The 24,325-nt window shown below is 42.3% G+C and overlaps 1 protein-coding gene across 1 annotated transcript in view; it reads left to right on the top strand.

Moving 5' to 3' along the window:
• Window positions 1-24,325, top strand: part of KIAA0232 (KIAA0232 ortholog) — a 64,971-nt gene that overhangs the window by 9,879 nt on the left and 30,767 nt on the right. The window contains 1 exon segment of the mRNA XM_017853402.1: window positions 10,852-10,989. Within this exon segment, the coding sequence (XP_017708891.1) occupies window positions 10,852-10,989 (138 nt within the window).

Below are 24,325 nucleotides of genomic sequence, written 5' to 3'. Positions count from 1 at the left end.
TCCCCTCCCCTCCTTTTCTTTCATTTGTGAGACAGAGTCTTACCCTGTCGCCCAGGCTGGAATGCAGTGGTGCGATCTTGGCTCACTGCAAACTCCGCCTCCCGGGTTCAAGCAATTCTCCTGCTTCAGCCTCCCAAGTAGCTGGGATTACAGGCGTGCGCCACTATGCCTGGCTAATTTTTGTATTTTTAGTAGAGACGGGGTTTCACTATGTTGGTCAGGCTGGTCTCGAAATCTTGACCTCATGATCCGCCCGCCTTGGCCTCCCAAAGTGATAGGATTACAGGCGTGAGCCACCATGCCCGGCTCTCTCTTTTTTTTTAAAGACAGAGTCTCAGTCTGTTGCCCAGGCTACAGTGCAGTGGCACAATCATTGCTCACCAAATTCCAGGGCTCAAGCAGTCCTCCCACCTCAGCCTCCCAAGTAGCTGGGACTATAGGTGTGCACCACCATGCCCAGCTAATTTGTTTTTTGTAGAGATGAGGTCTTGCTTTGCTGCCCAGGTTAGTAGTACTTTCTTTTTCTAATCTATTACTAGTTTCTAAGTTGTAGGATGTATTTCCCTGATTGTACTGCATTCTAGGTTACAGTCTTCAAATAAACTGTTTTCTAGTATTATCCCTTCTAATGATTTTGTTGTCTTTCTTTCTTTTTTTTTTTTTTTGAGATGGAGTCTCGCTCTGTCACCCAGGCTGGAGTGCAGTGGCGCCATCTCGGCCCACTGCAAGCTCTGCCTCCCGGGTTCACGCCATTCTCCTGCCTCAGCCTCCCGAGTAGCTGGGACTACAGGCGCCCGCCACCACGCCCTGCTAATTTTTTGTATTTTTAGTAGAGGCGGGGTTTCACCATCTTAGCCAGGGTGGTCTCGATCTCCTGAGCTCGTGATCCACCCGCCTCGGCCTCCCAAAGTGCTGGGATTACAGGCGTGAGCCACTGTGCCCGGCCGATTTTGTTCTCTTTCTCTAGGAGTTTTTTTTGCAGATCACCTCAAAAATTATCCTTTCATGATGGCCCCTCCATCTGAGTGATGGCTTTAGGTGTTGTTGGACTGTTACATTTTCTTTTTTAGATCTTAGGACTCCCAGAACTTTACTAACTGTTCCAGATAGAGAACAACCATGGATTCTGTACGAGAATAAGAGGTTTTTTCCCTTAAACTTTTTATTGAGGCATAAAATGCATACAGAAAAATGTACAACTTGATGAATTTTCGCAAAGATCACATCCCTGTAACTATAACCACACAGAGAAATAGAAGATGACTGGCAACCCAGAAGCCCACCTCGTGTCCCACACAGCTTCAGAATTCCTCGCATGATCAGATGGGAGTCCAGCAAAGTGGCCTCTGCTTCCGACCCCTTCTTCTTCCTTGGCTCCTGGCGTCTGTGTCTCGGGCTCTCTCCCTCTTCTGCTGCTTTCTTTGCCTCTTTGAAGGGCCACCTTTTCCTCAGCCTCTTGGCCTGGACCAAGGTCAGCACATTTCCCCAGGAAGGAAGCAGCTGCAGATGTCAGTGCCCTGTGCCCACACCTACCCTGCCCTTGGCATTCACTGTCTTCCCAAGGCCTGGCACCTCAGCAGGGCTCTGATGCCCTGGAGCAGGTGATGTGGGTTTGGTTTGGCTTTGTGTCACTACTGGCTTTTCTAGTTAATCTGGGCAAGAGAGTTGTGCTGCCACCAATTACTTTTTAACAGAGAGTATTTATTTGTTTAATGGCATAGTTTGGTTTTGATATGTATTTTGTCTTATCCTCAGTCTTTCCCTGACCCACTGTATTTAAAATAGAAGCCTCCCATTCTTAACCCTCTTACCTGCTTTATTTTTCTTCATGACATTTTTTATTACCTGAAATTATATGATTACTTGTGATTTAACTATGTCTCTCCTACTGGCATATGTAATTATGTAATTCTTTTTTTTTTTTGGAGAGGGACTCTTGCTCTGTCGCCCGGGCTGGAGTGTAGTGGCGTGATCTTGGCTGACTGCAACCTCCACCTCCTGGGTTCAGGCAATTCTTCTGCCTCAGCCACACGATTAGCTGCCATTACAGGTGCCGGCCACCATGCCCGGCTAATTTTTATATTTTTAGTAGAGATGGGGTTTCACCGTGTTGGCTAGGCTGATCTCCAACTCCTGACCTCAAGTGATCCGCCTGCCTTGGCCTCCCAAAGTGCTGGGATTACAGAAGTGGGCCACATGGCCAGCCAAAGTTGGGGACCTTTTCTGCTGTTTTCTGTTGGATTTCCAGCTCTTAAAACAGTTCCTGGAATATACAAAAGGCTCAGATACGTATTAGACAAATGGATAGCCATATGCTTCTTTCTCAGGCAGTGACTTATGCATAGGAGGGAAGCATGATAGGAGTGGGTGTAGACCCCATAATCACACACTGGGGCCTGCTCTGCAGAGAAGTTACTGTTGCTAGTTTTAAATCCCCTAATCAAATTGTATCTTCTAGCTCAGAGTCCATCCTTCTAGAAACGTAACTGGATGATTACATTATCTGTACTTGCCCACAGGTTGTATAATAATAATCCTGATTGCTAGGCGAGACTCATCCCCTCTTCACTCAGCGAAGCTCATTTGCTCCTTCAGCCTATTTGTAACACACTCCTGTAGTGTGTCCTGTTCAGCGTTTTGCTTTTGGAAAGCTAGCATCTGCGGTGTTTCCTGTTAGAGTTTATTAGAATCTGTAACTATAGGAACTATAAAAGTCTGACCATAAAGCGCTCCTCGTGTGTGTCACTGCATACGCTGTATTTCAACAAACATTTATTCAACAGACTTTAATTAAATACTTTCTACATCACAAGCATTGTTGTTTGCATTTAAACAACACTTCCCATTTTTATTCTCTTATTTCAAATCAGCATTTCAGAGCTCCAGGAAGGAAGCCAGGAGTATCTTTCTATAACCTTCCCTATCCCTGAAAACTTCCTAAGAATTATTCCATGCTATTGCTTGAGCCCAGGAGTTTGAAACTAGCCTGGGCAACATGTAGAAGCCCTGTCTCTACAAATAATACAAAAATTAGCCAGGCATGGTGGTGTGTGTCTGTAGTCTCAGCTACTTGGGAGTCTGAGGTGGGAGGATCACCTGAGCCCGGGGAGGTCGAGGCTGCAGTGAGCCATGATTGTGCCACGGCACTCCAGCCTAGGCAACAGAGTGAGACTCCATCTCAAAAAAAAAAGAAAAGAAAAAGAATGTGTCTATGCTACTGATGGAAGAATATATACATGCCAGTATTCGCTTTGACTCCCATAGTGACAAAACCATTCTGGGTGGTGGGTATGAAATAGCATATACATCACTGAATAATTCATGAAGAATTAAGCAGGAGGTATCAGAAGGGTTACAGGGTGAAAAAACTTGTACCACTGACCCAGACCAAAATTTCCTTTAATAGCACCTTGACTTGGGAGGCTGAGGCAGGAGAATGGTGTAAACCCGGGAGGCGGAGCTTGCAGTGAGCTGAGATACGGCCACTGCACTCCAGCCTGGGCGACAGAGCGAGACTCCGTCTCAACAACAACAACAACAACAACAACAAAAAATAGCACCTTGACTTTTATCCCAAGCGACTGTCAGACCCCCAGCCTCCTGTTCTCTCTCTCCCTTTTGAGATTCCCCCCCTTACTGTAAGTCAGTATCACATTGTTAAGAACGTAGGCCTTGGATGGAGTCTGAAGACCTGGGTTCTAACCCCACCTTCTTTACTTTCCAACTTAGACCACTGACTTGGACAAGTTAACATCTCTGTGCCTGACTCTCCATTTCCTTATTTATTATTATTATTATTATTATTATTATTATTATTATTTTAGAGATAGGGTCTTGCTCTTTCACCCAGGCTGGAGTGCAGAGTCTCTCAGAGCTCACTGCAGCCTCGATCTCTTGGGCTCAAGGGTCCTCCTGTCTCAGCCTTCCAAGTAGCTGGCACTACAGCTGTCTTTTCATTTATAAATTGTACAAATTATGTGCATATCTGATATCATTACTGAGGATTAAAGGAGATTCATTTATTGACCATATAGGTGCCAGGCATCATTTTATGTACTGATAATATAGTTAGAGGAATACTAGACATAAAGTAAGTGCTCAGTAAATATTGACAACTATTGCTATTATTATTGCTATTCATACTATTCATACAAACCTTTCCTTCAAATAGTTATTTTCCTATTAACTACTCCTCTTCTAGCAGGTAGGCTAATGCATTTATTAGAGGCAGAGATAAGCTGCTGATATGGTATTTCCAACATTTACCCTAACAATCTCAATTTGAAATATTTGGCCCTGCCATATATCCTAATTATGTGTTCAGCAAACATGGTCACTATAATATTTCTGGATGTAATTATTACCTTTGACACAATTGAGTCCCTTGAAAGGGTATTCTTTAAGACTGACAAATTCCAGTGGCAATTACTGTTACTTTTTGTGACATGATGACCAGGTTAAAAAAACAAATTTTAGGAAACTAAAGTAAAAATCTTTTGATGGTGCATATAGATAGAATGAACCTGGATTTGTTCACTGTAAAAGGTATAATGGGAGGCTAGGGGTGATGCTCTTGAGTTTAAAAGAGAGTTGTTTAGTACAAAAGAAATACTTTTATTTCTGATAAGAGTGTTGTTGCCTAAGAAACTACCCCAAAACTTAGTACCATTAAAACAACAACAACAACACTATCACATGACAGAATCTGTAAGTAAGGAATTTGGGCAGGGCTTAATTGGGTGATTCACCCAAAGTCACTCATTGGTACTCAGCTGACAGATGGGCTGAGCTAGAAGGCCCAAGATAGCTTTACTGACATGTCTGTCACCTTGGCACGTGTGCTGGAGGGCTGGATGCAGCTGGCATTGTTGACCAGAGCCTCTTCATGTGGGTCAGGAAGTAGCTAGGCTTATGTGGTTGGCTGGGTCCCTCAAAGCGAGTAGCCCAAGAGAATCAGGTAGAAGTTTAAGGCCTTTTTACCACCCAGCCTTGAAAGTCACTTAGAATCACTTCCATTGCACTCTGTTAGTTGAGCCGACTGGAGCCCACACAGGTTCAAGGGGAAGAAGCATCACTCTCTTGATGATAGAACCACCACTCTGTCAAGGTGCTTGGTTTTGAAATTTCCAAGGACAAAGAAGCAGCTACGATTTTTCCAAAGAGAAAACAAGCCTTGCCCAACGAATTAGGATTTGTTTTTATTAGTAGTATACTTTTAAGTTCTAGGGTACATGTGCACAACATGCAGGTTTGTTTCTTAGGTATACATGTACCATGTTGGTTTGCTGCACCCATCAACTTGTCATTACATTAGGTATATCTCTAATGCTGTCCCTCCCCCAGCCCCACACCCCTCATCAGGCCCCAGTGTGTGATGTTCCCCTCCCTGTGTCCACGTGTTCTCATTGTTCAACTCCCACTGATGAGTGAGAACATATGGTGTTTGGTTTTCTGTCCTTGTGATATTTTGCTGAGAATGATGGTTTCCAGCTTCATCCATGTCCCTGCAAAGGACATGAACTCATCCTTTTTTATGGCCGCATAGGATTCCGTGGTGTATGTGTGCCTCATTTGCTTTATCCAGTCTGTCATTGATGGACATTTGGATTGGTTCCAAGTCTTTGCTGTTGTGAACAGTGCTGCAGTAAACATGTGTGCGTGTGTCTTTATAGCAGCATGACTTATAATCCTTTGGGTATATACCCAGTAATGGGATAGCANCCCCAGCCCCACACCCCTCATCAGGCCCCAGTGTGTGATGTTCCCCTCCCTGTGTCCACGTGTTCTCATTGTTCAACTCCCACTGATGAGTGAGAACATATGGTGTTTGGTTTTCTGTCCTTGTGATATTTTGCTGAGAATGATGGTTTCCAGCTTCATCCATGTCCCTGCAAAGGACATGAACTCATCCTTTTTTATGGCCGCATAGGATTCCGTGGTGTATGTGTGCCTCATTTGCTTTATCCAGTCTGTCATTGATGGACATTTGGATTGGTTCCAAGTCTTTGCTGTTGTGAACAGTGCTGCAGTAAACATGTGTGCGTGTGTCTTTATAGCAGCATGACTTATAATCCTTTGGGTATATACCCAGTAATGGGATGGCTGGGTCAAATGGTATTTCTAGTTCTAGATCCTTGAGGAATCGCTACACTGTCTTCCACAATGGTTGAACTAGTTTACAGTCCCACCAATAGTGTAAAAGTGTCCCTATTTCTCTACATCCTCTCCAGCACCTGTTGTTTCCTGACTTTTTAATGATTGCCATTCTAACTGGTGTGAGATGGTATCTCATTGTGGTTTTGATTTGCATTTATCTGATGGCCAGTGATGATGAGCATTTTTTCATGTGTCTGTTGGCTGCATAAATGTCTTCTTTTGAGATGTGTCTGTTGATACCCTTTGCCCACTTTTTGATGGGGTTTTTTTTTCTTGTAAATCTGAGTTCTTTGTAGATTCTGGATATTAGCCCTTTGTCAGATGGGTAGATTGCAGAAATTTACTCCCATTCTGTAGAATTAGGATTTCTAACTTACAGTGTTGCATTTGAGAGTATATGGAGCAATACCTTTCAGATTCTGAGAAAAATTATCTCCATTCTAAAAGATCTTACCCAAACTAGTAAGTATGAGGATAACAAAGATAGCTTTTTTTTTTCTTTTTTTTTTTTATTTTGAGACAGGGTGTTACTCTGTCACCCAGACTGGAGCACAGTGGCCTGATCTCTGCTCACTGCAGCCTCCACCTCCCAGGCTCAAGCAGTCCTCTCACCTCAGCCTCCCAAGTAGCTGGGACTACAGGTGTGCACCACTATGCCCAGCTAATTTTTGTATTTTTTGTGGAGTCAGAGTTTCGCCATGTTGGCCAGGCTGTTCTCAAACTCCTGGGCTCAAGTGATCTGCCCACCTCTGCCTCCCAAATTGCTAGGATTATAGGCGTGAGCCACCATGCCCAGCCTAAAGATAGCTTTTGACACATGAGGCTTCTAAGGTTACTGGGAGTATTCTAGGTCTGACTGTTACCTGATAGATATATTATTATTCTTAAAACTGTACATTTACATTGTATATGCTCTGCTATGTGGGATAAATTCCACATTTAAAATAAATCTGTTGGCCGGGTGCGGTGGCTCACGCCTATTATCCCAGCACTTTGGGAGGCTGAGACGGCGGATCACAGCTAAGGAGATTGAGACCATCCTGGCTAACACGGTGAAACCCCATCTCTACTAAAAATACAAAAAATTAGCTGGGCGTGGTGGCAGGCGCCCATAGTCCCAGCTACTCTGGAGGCTGAGGCAGGAGAATGGTGTGAACCCTGGAGGCGGAGCTTGCAGTGAGCCGAGATGGTGCCACTGCACTCCAGCCTGGGCGACAGAGACTCTGTCTCTAAATAAATAAATAAATAAATAAATAAATAAATCTGTTAAGATATATGCCAACTGTTGACAATAGTTACCCCTGAGGATTGATGTTGGGGTGGAACTGACTTGTACTTTCAAAGCAGCTTTTTTTTTTTTTTTTTTTTAGAAAAGTCCATTTCAAAATTGTTATAAAGGTTGCTTGAAGCTAATAACATGTTTTTGATAGTTAATGAATTGATACATTTAAAATAAAGCTGGCCAGGTGAGGTGGCTCACGCCTGTAATCCTAGCACTTTGGGAGACCGAGGCAGATGGATCACTTGAGACCAGGAGTTCAAGACCAGCCCGGCCAACGTGGCAAAGCCCCATCTCCACTAAAAATACAGAAATTAGCCAGGTGTGATGGCGCACGCCTGCAATCCCAGCTACTCAGGCTGAGGCAGGAGAATCTCTTGAACCTGGGAAGCAGAGGTTGCAATGAACCAAGATCACACCACTACACTCCATCCTGGGTTACAGAGCAAGACTCTGTCTCAGAAATAAAAAATAAAGCTAAGAATTCTTCCTCTCAAGCTTCTAGGAATGACCTTGATTAATAAGATTAGTTTTAGTTTTTATATGAAAATGGATTAAATTTTTTTCCCATTGCCATCAGGTTTAGATTTTGCATTAGCACTTACGTTAGGCAGAAGAAAATATATAAAATTATACACATAAGGAATATGAAAATAATTTCAGAGTGAGAATTGGTGCTAACGATTGGTACACAAATTCATATACTTCCCAAGACACCATTAATACTTTGTGTGTGTGTAAAATGTTCTCATGGAATAGAGAAGTTTTGAATATAATATTCCATGTTTAAAAACGGACATTTCTGCTTTTATGTGCAAATGTGAATGCATCAATGCAGAGAAAACTAGGGATGGTCCCTGAGTGACAACTGCCAGTGTAGGAATCACCTTGAAGGAAGAACAAAGGAATAGTGTGTACAAAGACACAGAAGTAGGAGGGGCCTGGTGCTGTAAGGTCAGGAGTGGGTAGTCGAAGGTCAGAGTGGGGCAGGCCCGCGGGAAACAGACCCTGAAGAGACTGATGTGCTGTGCGAGGGCATTTCTAATTATGTCCTAGAGACAAAAGACCTGTAGATCTATTTAGCCAGCAGGACTTAATGGCATAGCAGTGGGCAGATGGGCTTGGGCCACTGAAGGCAGGGAGGTCAGTGAGGAGGTCATCACTGTGGGCTGAAGACCTAGTGGGAAAAACAGGAATATAGTTAACCTGAAATTATGCTTGTTTGATTGGAGTGGCTCATCTTTTAGGGGCAAATAGGGGTTCTTTTGAGTAATAGATTAGTAGGTTATTACTGAATGCTCTCAGAATCTGACTGTATCTAATTCACAAGCCACCAAAAGTTTTGCCTAAATTGGCTGAAGGGGGAAAAAAGGCTTCAATAACTAAAAGTCCACATGTTGGGCTGGCCCCTGCTAGGTTTGATTCAGAGCTTCCCAGTGTCATTCAGGCTTCTGCTCTGCCTCTCTGCCTACCACTTTTTGTCAGCTTGGTTTTGCAACCAGCTCCTTATAGGGTAAAGGGCAGTGACAATGAGCATGTTTCTGGGATCATATTCTCACACACTGTCCAGAGGTCATGTTCCCTACATTCCCAGCAAGAACCATGAAATGTGCATTTCTGATTGGCCACGTGCCTCTCTCTGGGCCAATCTTTGTGGCCCAAGGGGGATGATGGGGGTAGTGTTAATCCCATGCGGACACATTGTGGTTTTGGTCATTTAGGCACTGCTAGGCAGGGGCGTACGCTCAGCAGCGAGCCTCCAGTGACTGCTGATGGATTTCCAAGTGGCGTGTCCTTTTTCTCCCCCAGTTCCCAGTCTCCCTTTTGATACAGACAGCATGGGAAAGTCAACCAGAACGCTAGCCTTACGTGACCTCCCTGTAGTGTCTAGAAAAGTACCTGATAAGAGACTCTCGTGCTGGGGAGTTCTTTAGTTGTATCCGCTTTTGGTACTTGATAATTATGTTCTTTCTTTAAGATTAGGATTTTCTGAGTAACTATTTGAGAAATGTCTCATATTTTATATTTATGTATAAGCAGACTTTTTTTTGTTTTGAGACACTCCTGACCTCGTGATCCACCCACCTCTGCCTCCCAAAGTGCTGGGATTACAGGCATGAGCCATCGCCCCCAGCCATAAGTAGACTTTTAATAGTACAGGATAGGAGACTACAAGGATAACAATAAGTGAAATAGAAACATCTCGGCTCTTTTTGTACTCATGTCTTTAAACTGTGATTAACAATTCAGTGCTGTTAAATTTTGGTTATGATACATTAACACAGTACCTTAAGCCAGAAAAAAAATAGCATGAGGGGCCTCTCACATATAAGTATAAATAACAGAATGCAAAAACAAGTGTGTATAATCTACTATTGTTTATGTAACTTTTGCTACCGATTTGATGTTTCTTAATTCAACCTAAAAGTACAAGGCAAAACAGAACTTGTATACAAAATTTATAATGTGATAAACTCACTCTAACGTTGTTTGAATCATAAAAATGTCAGGCTGCTTCATACTTTTTTTATTCTGTCAAAAGTTAAAACAAGAAGTGAAATCTCCATCCCCACGCAAATTTATCATGAATAAGTTGTCCAGGCTCCAACTGCTGTTCCAGCAGCAATTTTCATACCTTGATACACAGTGCAAAGGAAATTTCTTTATCTCAAAATCTGTTTGCCTACTTAAGTTAGCAAGGAGCTTTCATTAACTTTCATTCCTTAGTATTAATCTACAATATACTGACATGCTAGAAGGCAAATATCAAGATACGAATTTAAAAGAATTCTGTAAATGCCTTCTAACCAAATTATGTTCAGTTAAACTCATGCTTGTGGATTAATACCAGCATTTGGCAATTTCTATTTGTGTGAAGACATTGTCAAAGATGAAATACACAAAGTTTTATTATAAATCAGCATTAACAGGGCAGTTAGGTAAGGAAAAGACATCCAAATTGAAAAGGAAGAAGTAAGACTCTAGTCACATATGACATGATCTTGTATAGAATATAGAGAAAATCCTAAGGAATGAAATTAAGAAAAAACTCCATTTGCAATAGTATGAAAAAGAATATAATGCTTAAGAAAAAATTTGACAAAAGTGCAAGACCTGTGCAAACTATAAAGCGTCTTTGAAAGAAATCAAAGAAGACCTAAATAAATAGAAAACATCCCATGTTTGTGATCAGAAAACAATACTGTTAAGATGGCAGTATACCCCAAGTTGTTTTACAGAATCAGTACAATCCCTCTTGAAATCCCAGCTCCCTTCATCGCAGAAATAGACAAGCTGATCCTAAAATTCATATGGAAATGCAAGAGGCCTTTTTGTGACTGAGTATGTGTGGTAGGTGGAATATAGTAGTGTCCATGTTAGCCCTGGTCATTTAACCTGGTGCAATTTCATTGCAGGAGAATGACATCTTCCTGGGCTGGGAAAAAGGAGCTTATAAGAAATGGGGAAAGAGTAAGAAAAAATGTTCAGATCTAACTCTAGAAGAAATGAAAAAACAGGCTGCTGTCCAGTGTCTTCGATCTGCTTCTGATGAAGTAAGTTTACATTTTATTTCTAACACTTAAGATAATAAAAGAAGGGGTGTTTTAAGTTTACAGATAGGACAACTTGACCTCCAAAAATTGGGAAAGCAAACTACTTATTTATCTTACAAAGTAACGTGAACATTACCACTTTTCCTTTATGGTATTTTTCCATATTTTCTGAAGTTTTATAAGCTTTTCTTTTATATGTGCTACTCTAATTAAGAGTATACACAAAATTTTATATCCTTTTTCTGACTTGACTATTTCATCCTGTTATTACATTGTCTTTATTCTTTTTAGCGGCTAAGATGCATTTCATCAAATAATATTTCAACAGCAGTATAATATTATTACTGGATGTTTACCTTGTTCTTGATTTTTTTTGTTTTGTTTTGTTTTAAGACAGCGTCTCACTCTGTTGCCCAGGCTGGAATGCAGTGGTGTGATCTCACTCCACTGCAACCTCCGCCTCCCAGGTTTAAGCAATTCAGCCTCCTGAGTAGGCAGAATTACAGGCACGTGCCACCATGCCTGGCTAATTTTTTTGCATTTTTTAGTAGAGACGGGGTTTCACCATGTTGGCCAGGCTGGTCTTGAACTCCTGATCTCAGGTGATCTACCTGCCGTGGCCTCCCGAAGTGCTGAGATTACAGGCATGAGCCATCACGCCCGGCCTGCTCTTGATTTTTTTCGTTATGCTGTCTAAAATATTTTGTGTGGGGTTTTTCTGTGGTCTGTATGATTACATTTGAATACATTCCTAGAAGGGAATAGCAGTTCAGACACTTCAAAAGTACTATATTGGCATATGATTTATATTTTTTTTGTTTTTAGAAAATATTACAAGATTATTTTATTCTTTTAACATTTCATATAAAATATTTCTTATGTCTTTCAGTTTCCTGAAATAACAAAATATCTTTTGCAGTTAATACTATGAATTATTATTTTATTATTCACTCTAAGATGTAATCTGTGAGATCATGACTACTGAAAGAATTATTTTGCTTTGACCATGCTATTTGAGATAGTATGGTTTAAGTACCTTTATGATGCAAGGCCAAATTGAGCGGACTCCGACCTCCAGAAACTTCCTTCCTGAACTAATTGTTGAATGGTCTAGTGTTGCCATCGTTGGCTTTGTTATCTTTGCAATCCGCAGAAGTTTATTCTCTCTGGCTGCCACTGATGCAAATGGTTTTTAACGCTTATTTGTTTAGTGTTTCCCACCTTTCTGTTCTCATCCAACTCCCAATTATCTCTGAGTCTAGGAACAGTGGCTCAACACCTGTAATCCCAGCACTTGGGGAGGCCAAGACGGGTGGATCACCTGAGGTCAGAAGTTCGAGACCAGCCTGGTCCAACATAGTGAAACCCCATCTCTACTAAAAATGCAAAAATTACCTGGGCATGGTAGTGCATGCCTGTAATCCCAGCTACTTGGGAGGCTGAGGCAGGAGAATTGCTTGAACCTGGGAGGCAGAGGTTACAATGAGCCAGGATCGCACCACCATACTCCAACCTGGGCGACAGAGGGAGACTGTGTCTCAAAAAAATAAAAAAAGAATTGTCTCTGAATGCCTGACTCCCCTGGCCGTATACTCATGATACATTGTGTAGACCCAAACATGGCCCTCACATCCTAAATTGCAATTACTCATTTGACTGTGCTCACTGGGCGCAAGGACCACGAGTTCCCCATCTTTTTTATCTCCTACCGCCTAGCACAGTGAGTGCTTATCATATGAAGGGTACTGATGTTTTTAAATGAATCTAACATTCATTTTTTAAAAGGCTACCCTTTCATCTGATTATTTTTTCTCTTCCTCGCTGTTTTCTTCTCCCCCACTTCTGATTTTTTAACTTTAACTTCTTAATTTCTTTTTTTTTTTTTTTTTTTTTGAGACGACAGAGTCTTACTCTGTCACCCAGACTGGAATGGAGTGGCGCCATCCTGGCTCACTGCAATCTCCACCTCCTGGGTTCAAGTGATTCCCCTGCCTCAGCCTCCCAAGTACCTGAGATTACAGGCATACACTACCATGCCCAGCTAATTTTGGTATTTTGGGTAGAGATGGGGTTTTACCATGTTGGCTAGGCTGGTCTCGAACTCCTGACCTCAGGTGATCCACCTGCTTCCGCCTCCCGAAGTACTGGGATTACAGGCGTGAGCCACCGCGCCTGGCCAACTTCTTAATTTCTTAAAGTTGCTGCTTCATACAGCATGGAGTAGGAGTTTGGAAGTTACCACTTATACATACAGCTATCTTAGGCACCATTTCATTACAACAATTAGGAACATAATTAACCTGGTTTAAGGAAAAATAGAAATATATGTAAAGGATACAAGGATGTCTTACTGAAGCCAAGTGCTAGAAGTATAGCAGCCTCAGGAGAGAGCTGAACTGGGAATTATGTGATAGACAAAGTCACTTTCAGTAACAGCCAACCTGCAACCTCTCATTTCCTTCTGTACCTGAGTCAGGGTGATTCCCTCTCTGTCCAAACTCTGGTTTTCTCTGCTTTAGCACATAGTGAAGAATGGCCATTCCAGCTTCCAGCCCAGCCATGACCATGGAACTCTACTGTCCAACATCATTCATCTAGAGAGAGAATCTGATTGGCTGGGCTTGAGCCAGGTGATTGAGCCTGGGCTTGATCAGGCTTGAGCCAGCCTGATTTGATAAGCCCTGGTGAGGGGGCAGGGCTGCCTGGAGGTTCATCACTTCAGCAGGGACTGTGAGTGACGTGCCCAGAGAAAATTTGTGGTTAAAATAGTGGGTTTTTTGTTTTTTTTCTTTTAATTTAAAAAAATATGGGGACAGGGTCTCCCTGTGTTGCCCAGGCTGATCTTGAACTCCTGGGCTCAAGACATCCTCCCGCCTCGGCCTCCCAAACTGCAGGGATTACGGGCCTGAGCCACCATGCCTGGCCAAAATGGCGTTTTCTTTATGACACTGAAGGGGAGTAAATTGATAATTTGTTAGATTGATAAAGTAGCATTAGAGCTTTTAAAGAAATTCAGAACGCAGATTTATTTTTTTTTTTTTTTTTTTTTTTTTTTTTTTTTTTTTTTTTTAACAATATGAGAAATTAATTCAGGTCAATTATTTGAGTAAAATCCAAAGAAACTGCTGAGTTGTAGTCGGAAAGAAAATATGGGTAGTGCAGTTTCAAACTGAGAAAGGATCTTATTTCTTCTTTGGACTAAAGTTGCTGAGAAATGAGCCTAGCCTTTGACTCAACGGTTAAGCTGAGGAAATGACAAGGGCAGCTGAAATCAGCTGTGAAAAGATGAAGAGAATAAAAGCCTTGTATGAGTCATGCAAGACCCTTCTCCTGTAGCTTGTTGAATTTGCGTGTAATTCATACTAGCCAAGTATGTTGTGTGAGGTGAAGAACTTAGTATGAGGTAGAAACAGTGCAAGGGAATAGTTGTGGCTTACAGAGATCTGTGATTCTTTAGGTTATTGCTTTGGGAAAATGCTTTCCTTTGCCTGGCTGTCATAGGCGGGATTTTTATTTTCAACCCCAATAAAGCATATTTGTACTTCCTTGCTCTTTCCTTCTCATTTTATTAAAAAAAAAAAAAAAAAAAAGTTGGATTCCTTTTTCCTAACGATTTTCTAAAATCTTACCAAATTAAAATTAGCTGAGGAAGTGAATGTGCCAGGCATAACCAGATGCTCAGTAATTACTTATGGAATGAATGAGGAGAGTCTTCAAGTCCCAGTCCCTGCTCCAGAGCCATGTGCTGTTGTTTGTGCATCAATCTATAGACCCTTTAAACCAGGTGTCCCCAACCCCTGGGCCGTGGACAAGTACAGGTCCATAGCCTGTTAGGAGCTGGGCTGCACCGCAGAAGGTGAACAGCGAGCAAGCTTTAGCAAGCTTTACTGCCTGAGCTCCACCTCTTGTGAGATCCGCAGCGGTGGCATTAGATTCTCATAGAAGCACGAACCCTTTTGTGGACTGAGCATGTGAGGGATCTAGGGTGAACTCTCCTTATGAGAATCTAATGCCTGAGGTGGAAGTTTCATCCCGAACCCCAAGCCTACCTGCTGGGTCTGTGGAATAATTGTCTTCCACGAAACCAGTCCCTGGTGCCAAAAAGATTGGGCACCACTGCCTTAAACCAGCTCACCCGCCTCTTGGGGAGCCAATGAAAAGAACCCTCTTTAATTATTGCCTATTGCAATAGAAAGAATCAGTGTGTGGTAGTTTAGGAATGGTAGGCCATCTGTGTGTCCCCTGGGTTTCTTTTTATAATCTGTCTATTGGCTTCAATGGAAAGAAAGGAGCAAAGAGGACCTCCATCAAAAATTATAATGCAAAATTTTATGTTTTTGACATGAGTGTTTGCATATGAAGTATGCTAATTTCCTGAGGATGGTCATGTTTGTGGTATTGTGTGTGCTGTGCTTTCCCATCCAGTCCAAATGCCCTCTTTTTTTTTTTTTTTTTTTTGAGACGGAGTCTCGCTCTGTCACCCGGGCTGGAGTGCAGTGGCCAGATCTCAGCTCACTGCAAGCTCCGCCTCATGGGTTCACGCCATTCTCCTGCCTCAGCCTCCAGAGTAGCTGGGACTACAGGCGCCCGCCACCTCGCCCAGCTAGTTTTTTGTATTTTTTAGTAGAGACGGGGTTTCACCATGTTAGCCAGGATGGTCTCGATCTCCTGACCTCATGATCCGCCCGTCTCGGCCTCCCGAAGTGCTGGGATTACAGGCTTGAGCCACCGCGCCCGGCCCCAGATGCCCTCTTAAAAGCGCTTTTCAGTACAGCTCTTTAGACAGTCACTACCAATTGGTCATAGTCAAAAACCACTAACAATTCAAGTTTATAATCTAGTAGATTGAAATGTTAATGCCAAATAAAAGACAATGATGTAGGTTATATTATTATATTAGATATAAGTGTAGGTAGGAAGTAGTGGTGACGTTATGCATTACATGTGAGGTGAATTATTTTCTCATGTGTATGTGACTATTACATGTGTATGTGACTATTATAGTTACAATGTGAACTGTTTCTATAAAAGCATCCATAGTTATCAGACTGTTCACTGGTGTCATGGTTTAAGGAGAATGGCTTACTTCTCTGGCTCCACTTACATGCTTGTGATACTATACTGTGCCTCCACTTTATCCTTGTAACAAGTTGTACCCCACATTATAGCACTTCTCTTGGCCTGCTCAGCTCATTATTTTATGAGAGACATTGCCAAAACAGAGGGCAATTCAGTTGCATCAGAATGTAATTTTATACATTGATTAAAATGTGGCCGTCCCCGTGTAAAGGTTGGCTGAGCAGTTGGTGAAGATTTACTTCTCCAGGGAATCATGACCTTTGATGGGCTTTATTGGTTGTTAGGTCCCACTGAAAACTGCCTTGGCTAATTCCCTTTCATTTACATGTGCAAATAACATGCATGTCTCTGGGTGTTCGTTTTCGTTAAAATATTTTGCACATGCTTTGATTGCAGTTAGTTATGGGGTCTGTAAAGAGGAATGGTGTTATGAATCAGTCATAGGCAATTCAGCCCTCCCCTAGATGCATATTTTTTAGGTGATTATTATCCTAAGCTGTCTGTTTCATTCCTGCTATCAGTGGACCTGGCATATACCTGATATTTGTTAAATGTATGCAAACCTCTCTTCGTTTCCCCCCTTTAAAAAAATAACTACTTATATTTTTTTTATTGAGCCACTTAAAACTGAATCAGAACTAGTACTTTATCTCCCACTTTGAGGGTGGTTAGAAGATTAAAAACTTAATGAGGCCCTGTTTGGGGAGTGAATAAAGTTAAAATGCAATAACTCTTTCATAATACCATTCATCTGGGGTTGTTAGTTTTGAAAGTAGCAGCACTGCAGCTTACCCTGGGAAGCTGACCAGCCCCATTGTTATTTAAAGAGCCTTAGAGAGGACTTACACCCTAAGTAGGTGGAGTCCTAACATTCACTTGTTTATATTCTCACATTGAGCTAAGTCTACCAGTAAAATTCTTTTTGCCAGTAAAAGTATAGAGTGTATCTTAGTATTTTGTATATGCATTATTTATATGCTGTACAGGGTTATATGTACAAAAAACCATGAAAAGTATGTCATGGCAGTGTTTACCTTCAAGGTTAATTTTGACCGTATACAGTTGGCCCTTCATACCCATGAGTTCTACATCTGTGGAGATAACCAACAGTTGATCAAAGATATTTGGGAAAAAATGGATGATTGTGTCTGTGCTGAACATGTATAGACTTTTTTCCTGTCATTCCCTAAAAAATGCAGTATAACAACTACACCCATAGCATTTACATTGTATTAGGTATTGCATGTCATTTAGAAATAATTTATATAGGAGGATGTGTGTAGGTTGTATGCAAATATTATGCCATTTTATATAAGGAACTTGAACATCTACAGATTTTGGTATCCTCAGGGGGTCCTGGAACCAACTCAGTATAGGGATGACTATATACTGTGTCTTGACACATGGACTGTTGAGCCCAACATTTTCTGGGTAATGCTAAGAGCATCATACAGTGATAACATTTATTGAGCGCTTACAATGTGTGAGGTGCCTATCTGAATGCATTATGTACATTGCAAGAAGTGATGCTGTGCTCTCTACAGACCAGAACCCCTCAGAAGAAGCCAGCGATTACTAAAGCTGTGAACACTCACAGTTGTGTGATCATAGCCAGTTCTGCCTGAGGAAGCCTAAGTCCTATCTCTTTGGGTATATAGATGGCAGTGGAGCTGGAGCATCTGAGGAAACTCACGGGCCATACTAGGGACTTGGGCTTTTCCCCTGAGCAGCTGTGAAGTGTTAGGGTTTGGAGAGGAGTAGTGCAACCTGACTTACTTGCCAGTCAGATACTGATCAGAGAGCATACTGGTTGCTGCACTGAGACTAACTAAACAGGGTGAGTGAGCTGTGCTGGAGGGACAGAGGGCAGATTGCGAGGCCCCAGTGAAGATGCAGTTGCAGGGCTCCAGAAGGCAGATGGCTGGAGGATTCTGCATCTGTTTTTGAAGATGGAACTGACAGGATTGGATGTGGGGTAGAGATAAGAGGAGGAGACAAGAAAGACAGCCAAGGGTTTTGATCTGAGCAACTGCAAGAATGTCATTCCCAGCCGGGCACAGTGGCTCATGCCTGTAATCCCAGCACTTTGGGAGACAGGCAGATCACTTGAGGTCAGGAGTTCGAGATCAGCCTGGCCAACATGGCAAAACCCCGTCTCTACTAAAAATACAAAAATTAGCCGGACATGGTGGCGCCCGCCCATAATCCCAGCTACCTGGGAGGCTGAGGCAGGAGAATCACTTGAACCCAGGAGGCGGAGGTTGCCTTGAGCCGAGATCGCACCACTGCACTGCACGGCGACAGAGCAAGACTCCATCTCAAACAAACAAACAAAAAATTATCCGGGTGTGGTGGTGCATGCCTGTAGTCCCAGCTACTTAGGAGGCTGAGGTGGGAGAATCGCTTGAACTGGGAGGTGGAGCCAAGATCATGCCACTGCACTCCAGCCCAGGTGACAGAGCGAGACTTCGGTCTCCAAAAAAAAAGTAATTTTCATTTACTAAGGAAAAGGAACCTAGGGAAGGAATTCTTTGTGGTATGAATAAGGATTAACCTATGAGATGCCTCCTAGGAGATAGCTAAGTGGAGATTTTTGAACAGGCAGTGGAATAAACTGAATATGCATGTCTAGGGTTGGTGGGGTAGAGTGGTTTATGAGGACCAGGCATGAAATAGACCATTTTCTTTTTGTTTATCTAGCCCAATTCTTCTGATATCTTTTTAGAAAAGGTAGAAAATTGGGATTTTTTTAGAGGAAATGTTCTGATCTTTCAGATGTTGAAAAGTGAGAATATGAGAACAGATACAGAAGTGGAAGGGGCTGCTGTAAAAATTTGAGAGGCAGGCACTATAAAATAGACACGTGTGGGGTTAAGGGCTGGGGTATGAAAACGGATTGAGAGTTTGAGGAGCAGAAAGGGCCAAATGATGGCCCAGTGAATCCCTGTGTGTCCATTGAAGTTGAAGCCAGGTGTTGGGAGCACAGCTGGAGACCCATGTGCCCTTTCCTCATGACTTCCTCCTCATCCCTCTCAGGTTACCACTATACCCAGCTTGGTGTTTGTCTTTCCCATGCTTGTTTTCGTATGTTTACTAAATATTGTTTGAAGATGTACACAAATACTCATAGCATGATTTTGCATGTACTTAAACTTTCTATAAATTATACCATACTCTATATGGTTTTGTAACTTCTTTTAGTTAAAAGTTTTAAAATTTTACCTATATTGATAACATGATCTTATAATGTCTTCATTCCTAAATAGTTGTCCATTGTGAACTATGTAAAATTGTTTATTCTCCCGGTAATGGGCCTTTTAATTGCTTCTCATTTGGGGCTATTATGAAGAATGTAGAAAGGAACATTCTAGTTTTTTGTTTTTTAGATGGAGTCTCGCTCTGTGCCAGGCTGGAGTGCAGTGGCGTGATCTCAGCTCACCACAGCCTCTGCTTCCCAGGTTCAAGCGATTCTCTGCCTCAGCCTCCCGAGTAGGTGGAACTACAGGCACACAACACCATGCCCAGCTAATTTTTGTATTCTTAGTAGAGATGAGGTTTCACCATGTTGGCCAGGATGGTCTCAATCTCTTGACCTCGTGATCCGCCCACCTCGGCCTCCCAAAGTGCTGGGATTACAGGTGTGAGCCACCGCGCCCTGCCGAAAGGAACATTGTTATACACTTATCCTTGTGTGTGTGTATGGTACTTTTTCTTGCGTGTATACTTAGGCATCAGATTACTAGATTGAAGTCAGTGGTTTTTTTTAACTGTTACACCCTTATAGACTGGAGTATGTGATGAAAGCTATGGACCTAACCAGAATGTTATACTTAAACTTTTCTTGTATGAATGACTTTGTTACGTGCCCACTAGTGGCCTCCTTAAGAGCTCATGCTTCCTAGATTAAAAATAACTGGTCTAAATTCTGACTATTCTTAATTGAACCATGAGGTGAAACAAATAATATCCAGATATTCAACTCATAGCTTTCTGAGCTTCTGTAGCCAAATGTCCTTCAGGAAGTTTACTTGTTAGATATCTAAAGGGAAAAGAAACTGCCATCTTCATATGAAAGTAAGATACAGGACTTTTTTTGCATATAATAAAAAATAGGGTTTGCCTGGGCGCGATGGCTCATGCCTATAATCCCAGCACTTTGGGAGGCTGAGGCGGGTGGATCGCTTGAGGCTGGCAGTTTGAAACTAGTTTGAGATGGGGTTTTGCAGAAATCACGTCTCTGCAAAAAGAAAAGAAAGAAAAAGGAAGCCAGGTGTGGTGGCACACGCCTGATTTCCAGCTACTTGGGAGGCTGAGAAGGTGGGAGATGAGTCCTTTAGGTCAAGGATGTGGTGAGCTGTGATCGCAACACTGCACTCCAGCCTGGGTGACAGGACAGAGCAAGATCCTATCTCAAAAATTAAAAAAAACAAAAACAAAAAACGGGGAGGGGTTTGCCTAAATTGGTAAGATGCTATAATGAACTGGGAAACTTGAAGGACTTAAGTCAAGCTGAAGTATTTTCCTCTTTTTGTAAAATGATGAAATGGAGGCTCAGAGAAGTTAAATAACTTGTCCAGCTTCACACAGCACAGCAGGTCTCGTGAGTCTAGATCATGTTCCCTTTATGTTACATCACCCTGCTAAAGAGCAGGGCTACCTTTTTCTAAGCTTCGATTGATCACGTTATTTAATCATTGTAACAGTTTGCTATCCTCTACTTTCTGTTGCAGATTTTTTTCAGCATTCTAAAGAGTACATAATCTGCACCCTAGATCATGTTTGAAGATACTTGTCCGTTGGATACTTCTCTCCTACTCTGTGTCATTTTCTAGAGAGCAAATGTGCATGAGAGCTGGAGGCAGGCCAATTTCTGTAGACCATTCGGTGATCAAGGATAGGAATCTCAGCTCTCATACAGGGGCCTTGGCAGAAACAGCTGTTTATTTGGGGGAGTTTTTTTTTTAACTTTGTATTACTTCTCTGGCTATTGAAGGCGTGAGTTTGTGAACCCTGGTACATATTCTCAGTCTTCTCGCTTGGTGCTCTTTTGTTTATTTGCTTAACATTAACTTAGTTCTAAATTTTAAAAGGGTTTTTAAAACTTCTAGTCATTAAAGTATGGAATTGATCCTTTACTTTCCAGTAAAATGATTACTGTGATCACCAGTAGTCATTCTATCAGTATCTAGTTGGGTTTCCTACCACTAATCTTCAACTCCCCTTTAAACTGAAGACTAAGATCTGAAAAACTGTAAAAGCCCCATGTGCAGGGTTGGGCTGAAAACAGGAGTGTTTGAAAGCCTGTGCTTCAGTTATTGCTGCATAACTAAGTACCGCAAAACTTAGTGGCTTGAAACAACTATTTTATTTACTCACAATTCTGTGAGTTAGCTACAGCTCAGCTGGGAGGTTCTTCTGCTGTTCTTGCTTGGGGTCTGTGAGGGCAGGTGGAGCTGAAACATCCAGGATTGCTCTCCTCATGTGACTGGTGCTTCAGCAAGCATGGCTGGGAGCTGTGACCTCCCCCCACATGGCAGATGGAGAACACTCAGAAGGTAGCATTCCAGGAGGGCATCTGTCACACTCGGCAACATCTTATTGTGAAACCCAGTCACCGTGGGAGGGGCCCAACCTAGAGGCAAGTGCTGGGAGGTGCAGTTCATTGGGGGCACTACAGTAACAGCCTTTCCTCTGACAGTTACTTTCTGGAGAAATTGAGTAGACAGGTTTTGGACTTTGGGATACCAGGCACCCCTGAGGGAAAGCATGAGACACTATAATGAAAATTGGGGACTGATTCCCCATTCCCTTTCTGGTACCTGACTGACAAATAGGTTTATATTCCAAAGATAGAAGTGTGGAAGATTTCTTAACGAGGAAGTGGTTACTGTAAAGAAGAAACATTTGAGGGACGAGATGATCTTTTAAAAATTATAACCATGATAATAGAAATGAAAAACTCAATAGACGGTTTGGAAGACAGCTCTGGAAATCTTCCAGAAAGTAGAACAAAAAGATGAAGAAATGGTGAACAGGAGACAAAAGAAATTAGGGGACCAGTACAGGAAATTCAGTAACCAGCTATTAGGAAATGTGTCCATAATACTAGCACCCTTTTCCAGATGTAGAAACTGAGGCTTTGATAGGTAAGTGATTTATGTAGGGTCATGTGGTTGACCCTAGGGTGAAATTTAGAACCAGCTCTCTCTGATTCCATTGAACCATGTGCAAATGGAACAGGCAATTAACACTGAGTATCATGTAGGTTAGTCATCACACTATGGCAGCACCTGTCTGGCATTTAGGGAATATCCAGTCTAAATGAACCCTCCATAAAAGATAAACCTGTAAGGTGAGTAACATGGCACAGAAACCTTTTGAGTATGGAGAGGAGAGGTGAGGCAGCGTAAGTCCAATTGCCTTTCTTTTTACTTTACACTCACTAGCTAAGGTCCAAGTTGAGAAGGATGGGAAGTATGTAGCAGATGGAGGAATACTGGAAATGTTGTAGGGATGGGAAGTGATAGGGATTTGTCAGGGAACAAATAAGAGCCTCATGAAGTAATAGGACCCAGTTGCTGTGTTTGACCGAGGCTCCGTCTCCATCATCATGTAACCCTTCAACCCCACCCCCCAGCCAGGAGCAGAGAGCACAGCCGTGGCAAGAACCTAGTGTGTTGGTCAGAGAGAGAAGGAGCAGCCCATGAAGTCCATGGAGAATCCAGAGGGGTTTGGGTGGTATGCATTAGGTTAATTATCTTTTACTCCTCCAGCCTCCAAATCAAATCATAGCAAAAATTAAAGGCATTTTTGAAGTGATGAATCAAAAAACAAGATTGTAGAAAATTAAAAACGTACAAAATCTAGAAATGACACCAACACTTAAGTGACTAAGATGACAGGGACTCCGGGTGCCTCACATGTGTCATGTTAGCTTTTTCTACTGAATCTTCGGAGAGAAGTGCTGACGTTCTTGGGTCTAGAGAGAGGAAGTGGCACACGTGTCCTTTGCTGCCCGGTGAATATAGCAGGGCAAGAATTCAGACCCAGGCCAGCGTGACTCCAAACCCCAAACCCAAATACATTCCACTGAGTCCTCAGAGAAATCCTCTTCTCAGAGAAATTAGAGTGGTTATCATGTCAACTGCAGGAGGACAGGGGTCCTCCTAACCGTGTGTTCACTGGGGGTATGAATGAGCCAGTTTATGGTAAGCAAGTGGCCGGCTGGCCATGCGTTCGGAAGGTTGCTCACTGAGCGTGCCCTGAAGCTTGCCAGTGTCTGCGTGTGGCTCGCCACTTTGCAGGTTTAGAGTAGTGTAATTTGGATTTTAGAGTGCTCTTACAGTTTGCAGAGTGTTCTACATGCATTGGATACTGGAAGGTGGGTGATTATTATCCATTTTACAGTTAGGAAAAGCAATTCATGAGTTCAGTGGTGGAGTGGTAGCATTTTGTTCACCTACAGTTTGTGCTCTCTTAGAGTTATTAATATATAACTTAATCTTTCTTTGTGTTTTAGGATGCTATAGGCTCTCAAAATATTCTTGAATGGCCTTATGGATATGCTATACTACTGAAATTTGATTATTAATATTTTCTAATGGTTTATATAATTGGGAAAGTGAATAAAAATTTCTCATTAAAGCTGTAAATTAACACTTTGGAACGCCTGCCAGGAGACAACAAAGGGCGATGACAGCTTCTGCTGTGCCTCTATGCTTCCCAGCTTGCTGTGATGGTGACCTGGGGTTCTCATGATTTTTTATTTTTTATTGATTTATTTATTATTTATTTATTTATTTGAGATGGAGTCTCGCTCTGTCGCCTAGGCTAGAGTGCAATGGCGTGATCTCGGCTCACTGCAACCTCCGCCTCCTGGGTTTAAGCAGTTCTCCTGCCTCAGCCACCGAAGAAACTGGGATTACAAGTGCCCGCCACCACGCCCAGCTAATTTTTTGTATTTTTAGTAGAGACAGGGTTTCACCATGTTCACCAGGCTAGTCTTGAACTCCTGACCTCAAGTGATCCACCCACCGTGGCCTCCCGAAGTGCTGGGATTATAGGTGTGAGCCTGGGATTACAGGTGTGAGCCACTGTGCCCAGCCGACTTTTTTAAAAAATATAAGATGCTACAGGTAGTCAGAAGAACAAAAAAACCTGGTTGGTAGAGCTTGCTTTTACACAGAGAGTAAGGAGTAAGCTCTTAGTTTATTTTGCTGTTTAAACATGAGAGCAAAAAAAAAAAATATATATATAT

This window comes from Rhinopithecus bieti, unplaced genomic scaffold (assembly GCF_001698545.2).
Source record: "Rhinopithecus bieti isolate Rb0 unplaced genomic scaffold, ASM169854v2 scaffold_35903, whole genome shotgun sequence".
NCBI classification, from domain to species: Eukaryota; Metazoa; Chordata; class Mammalia; order Primates; family Cercopithecidae; genus Rhinopithecus; species Rhinopithecus bieti.
Note: the sequence above shows the minus strand (reverse complement) of the source record. Positions and strands in the feature narration are given on the sequence as shown.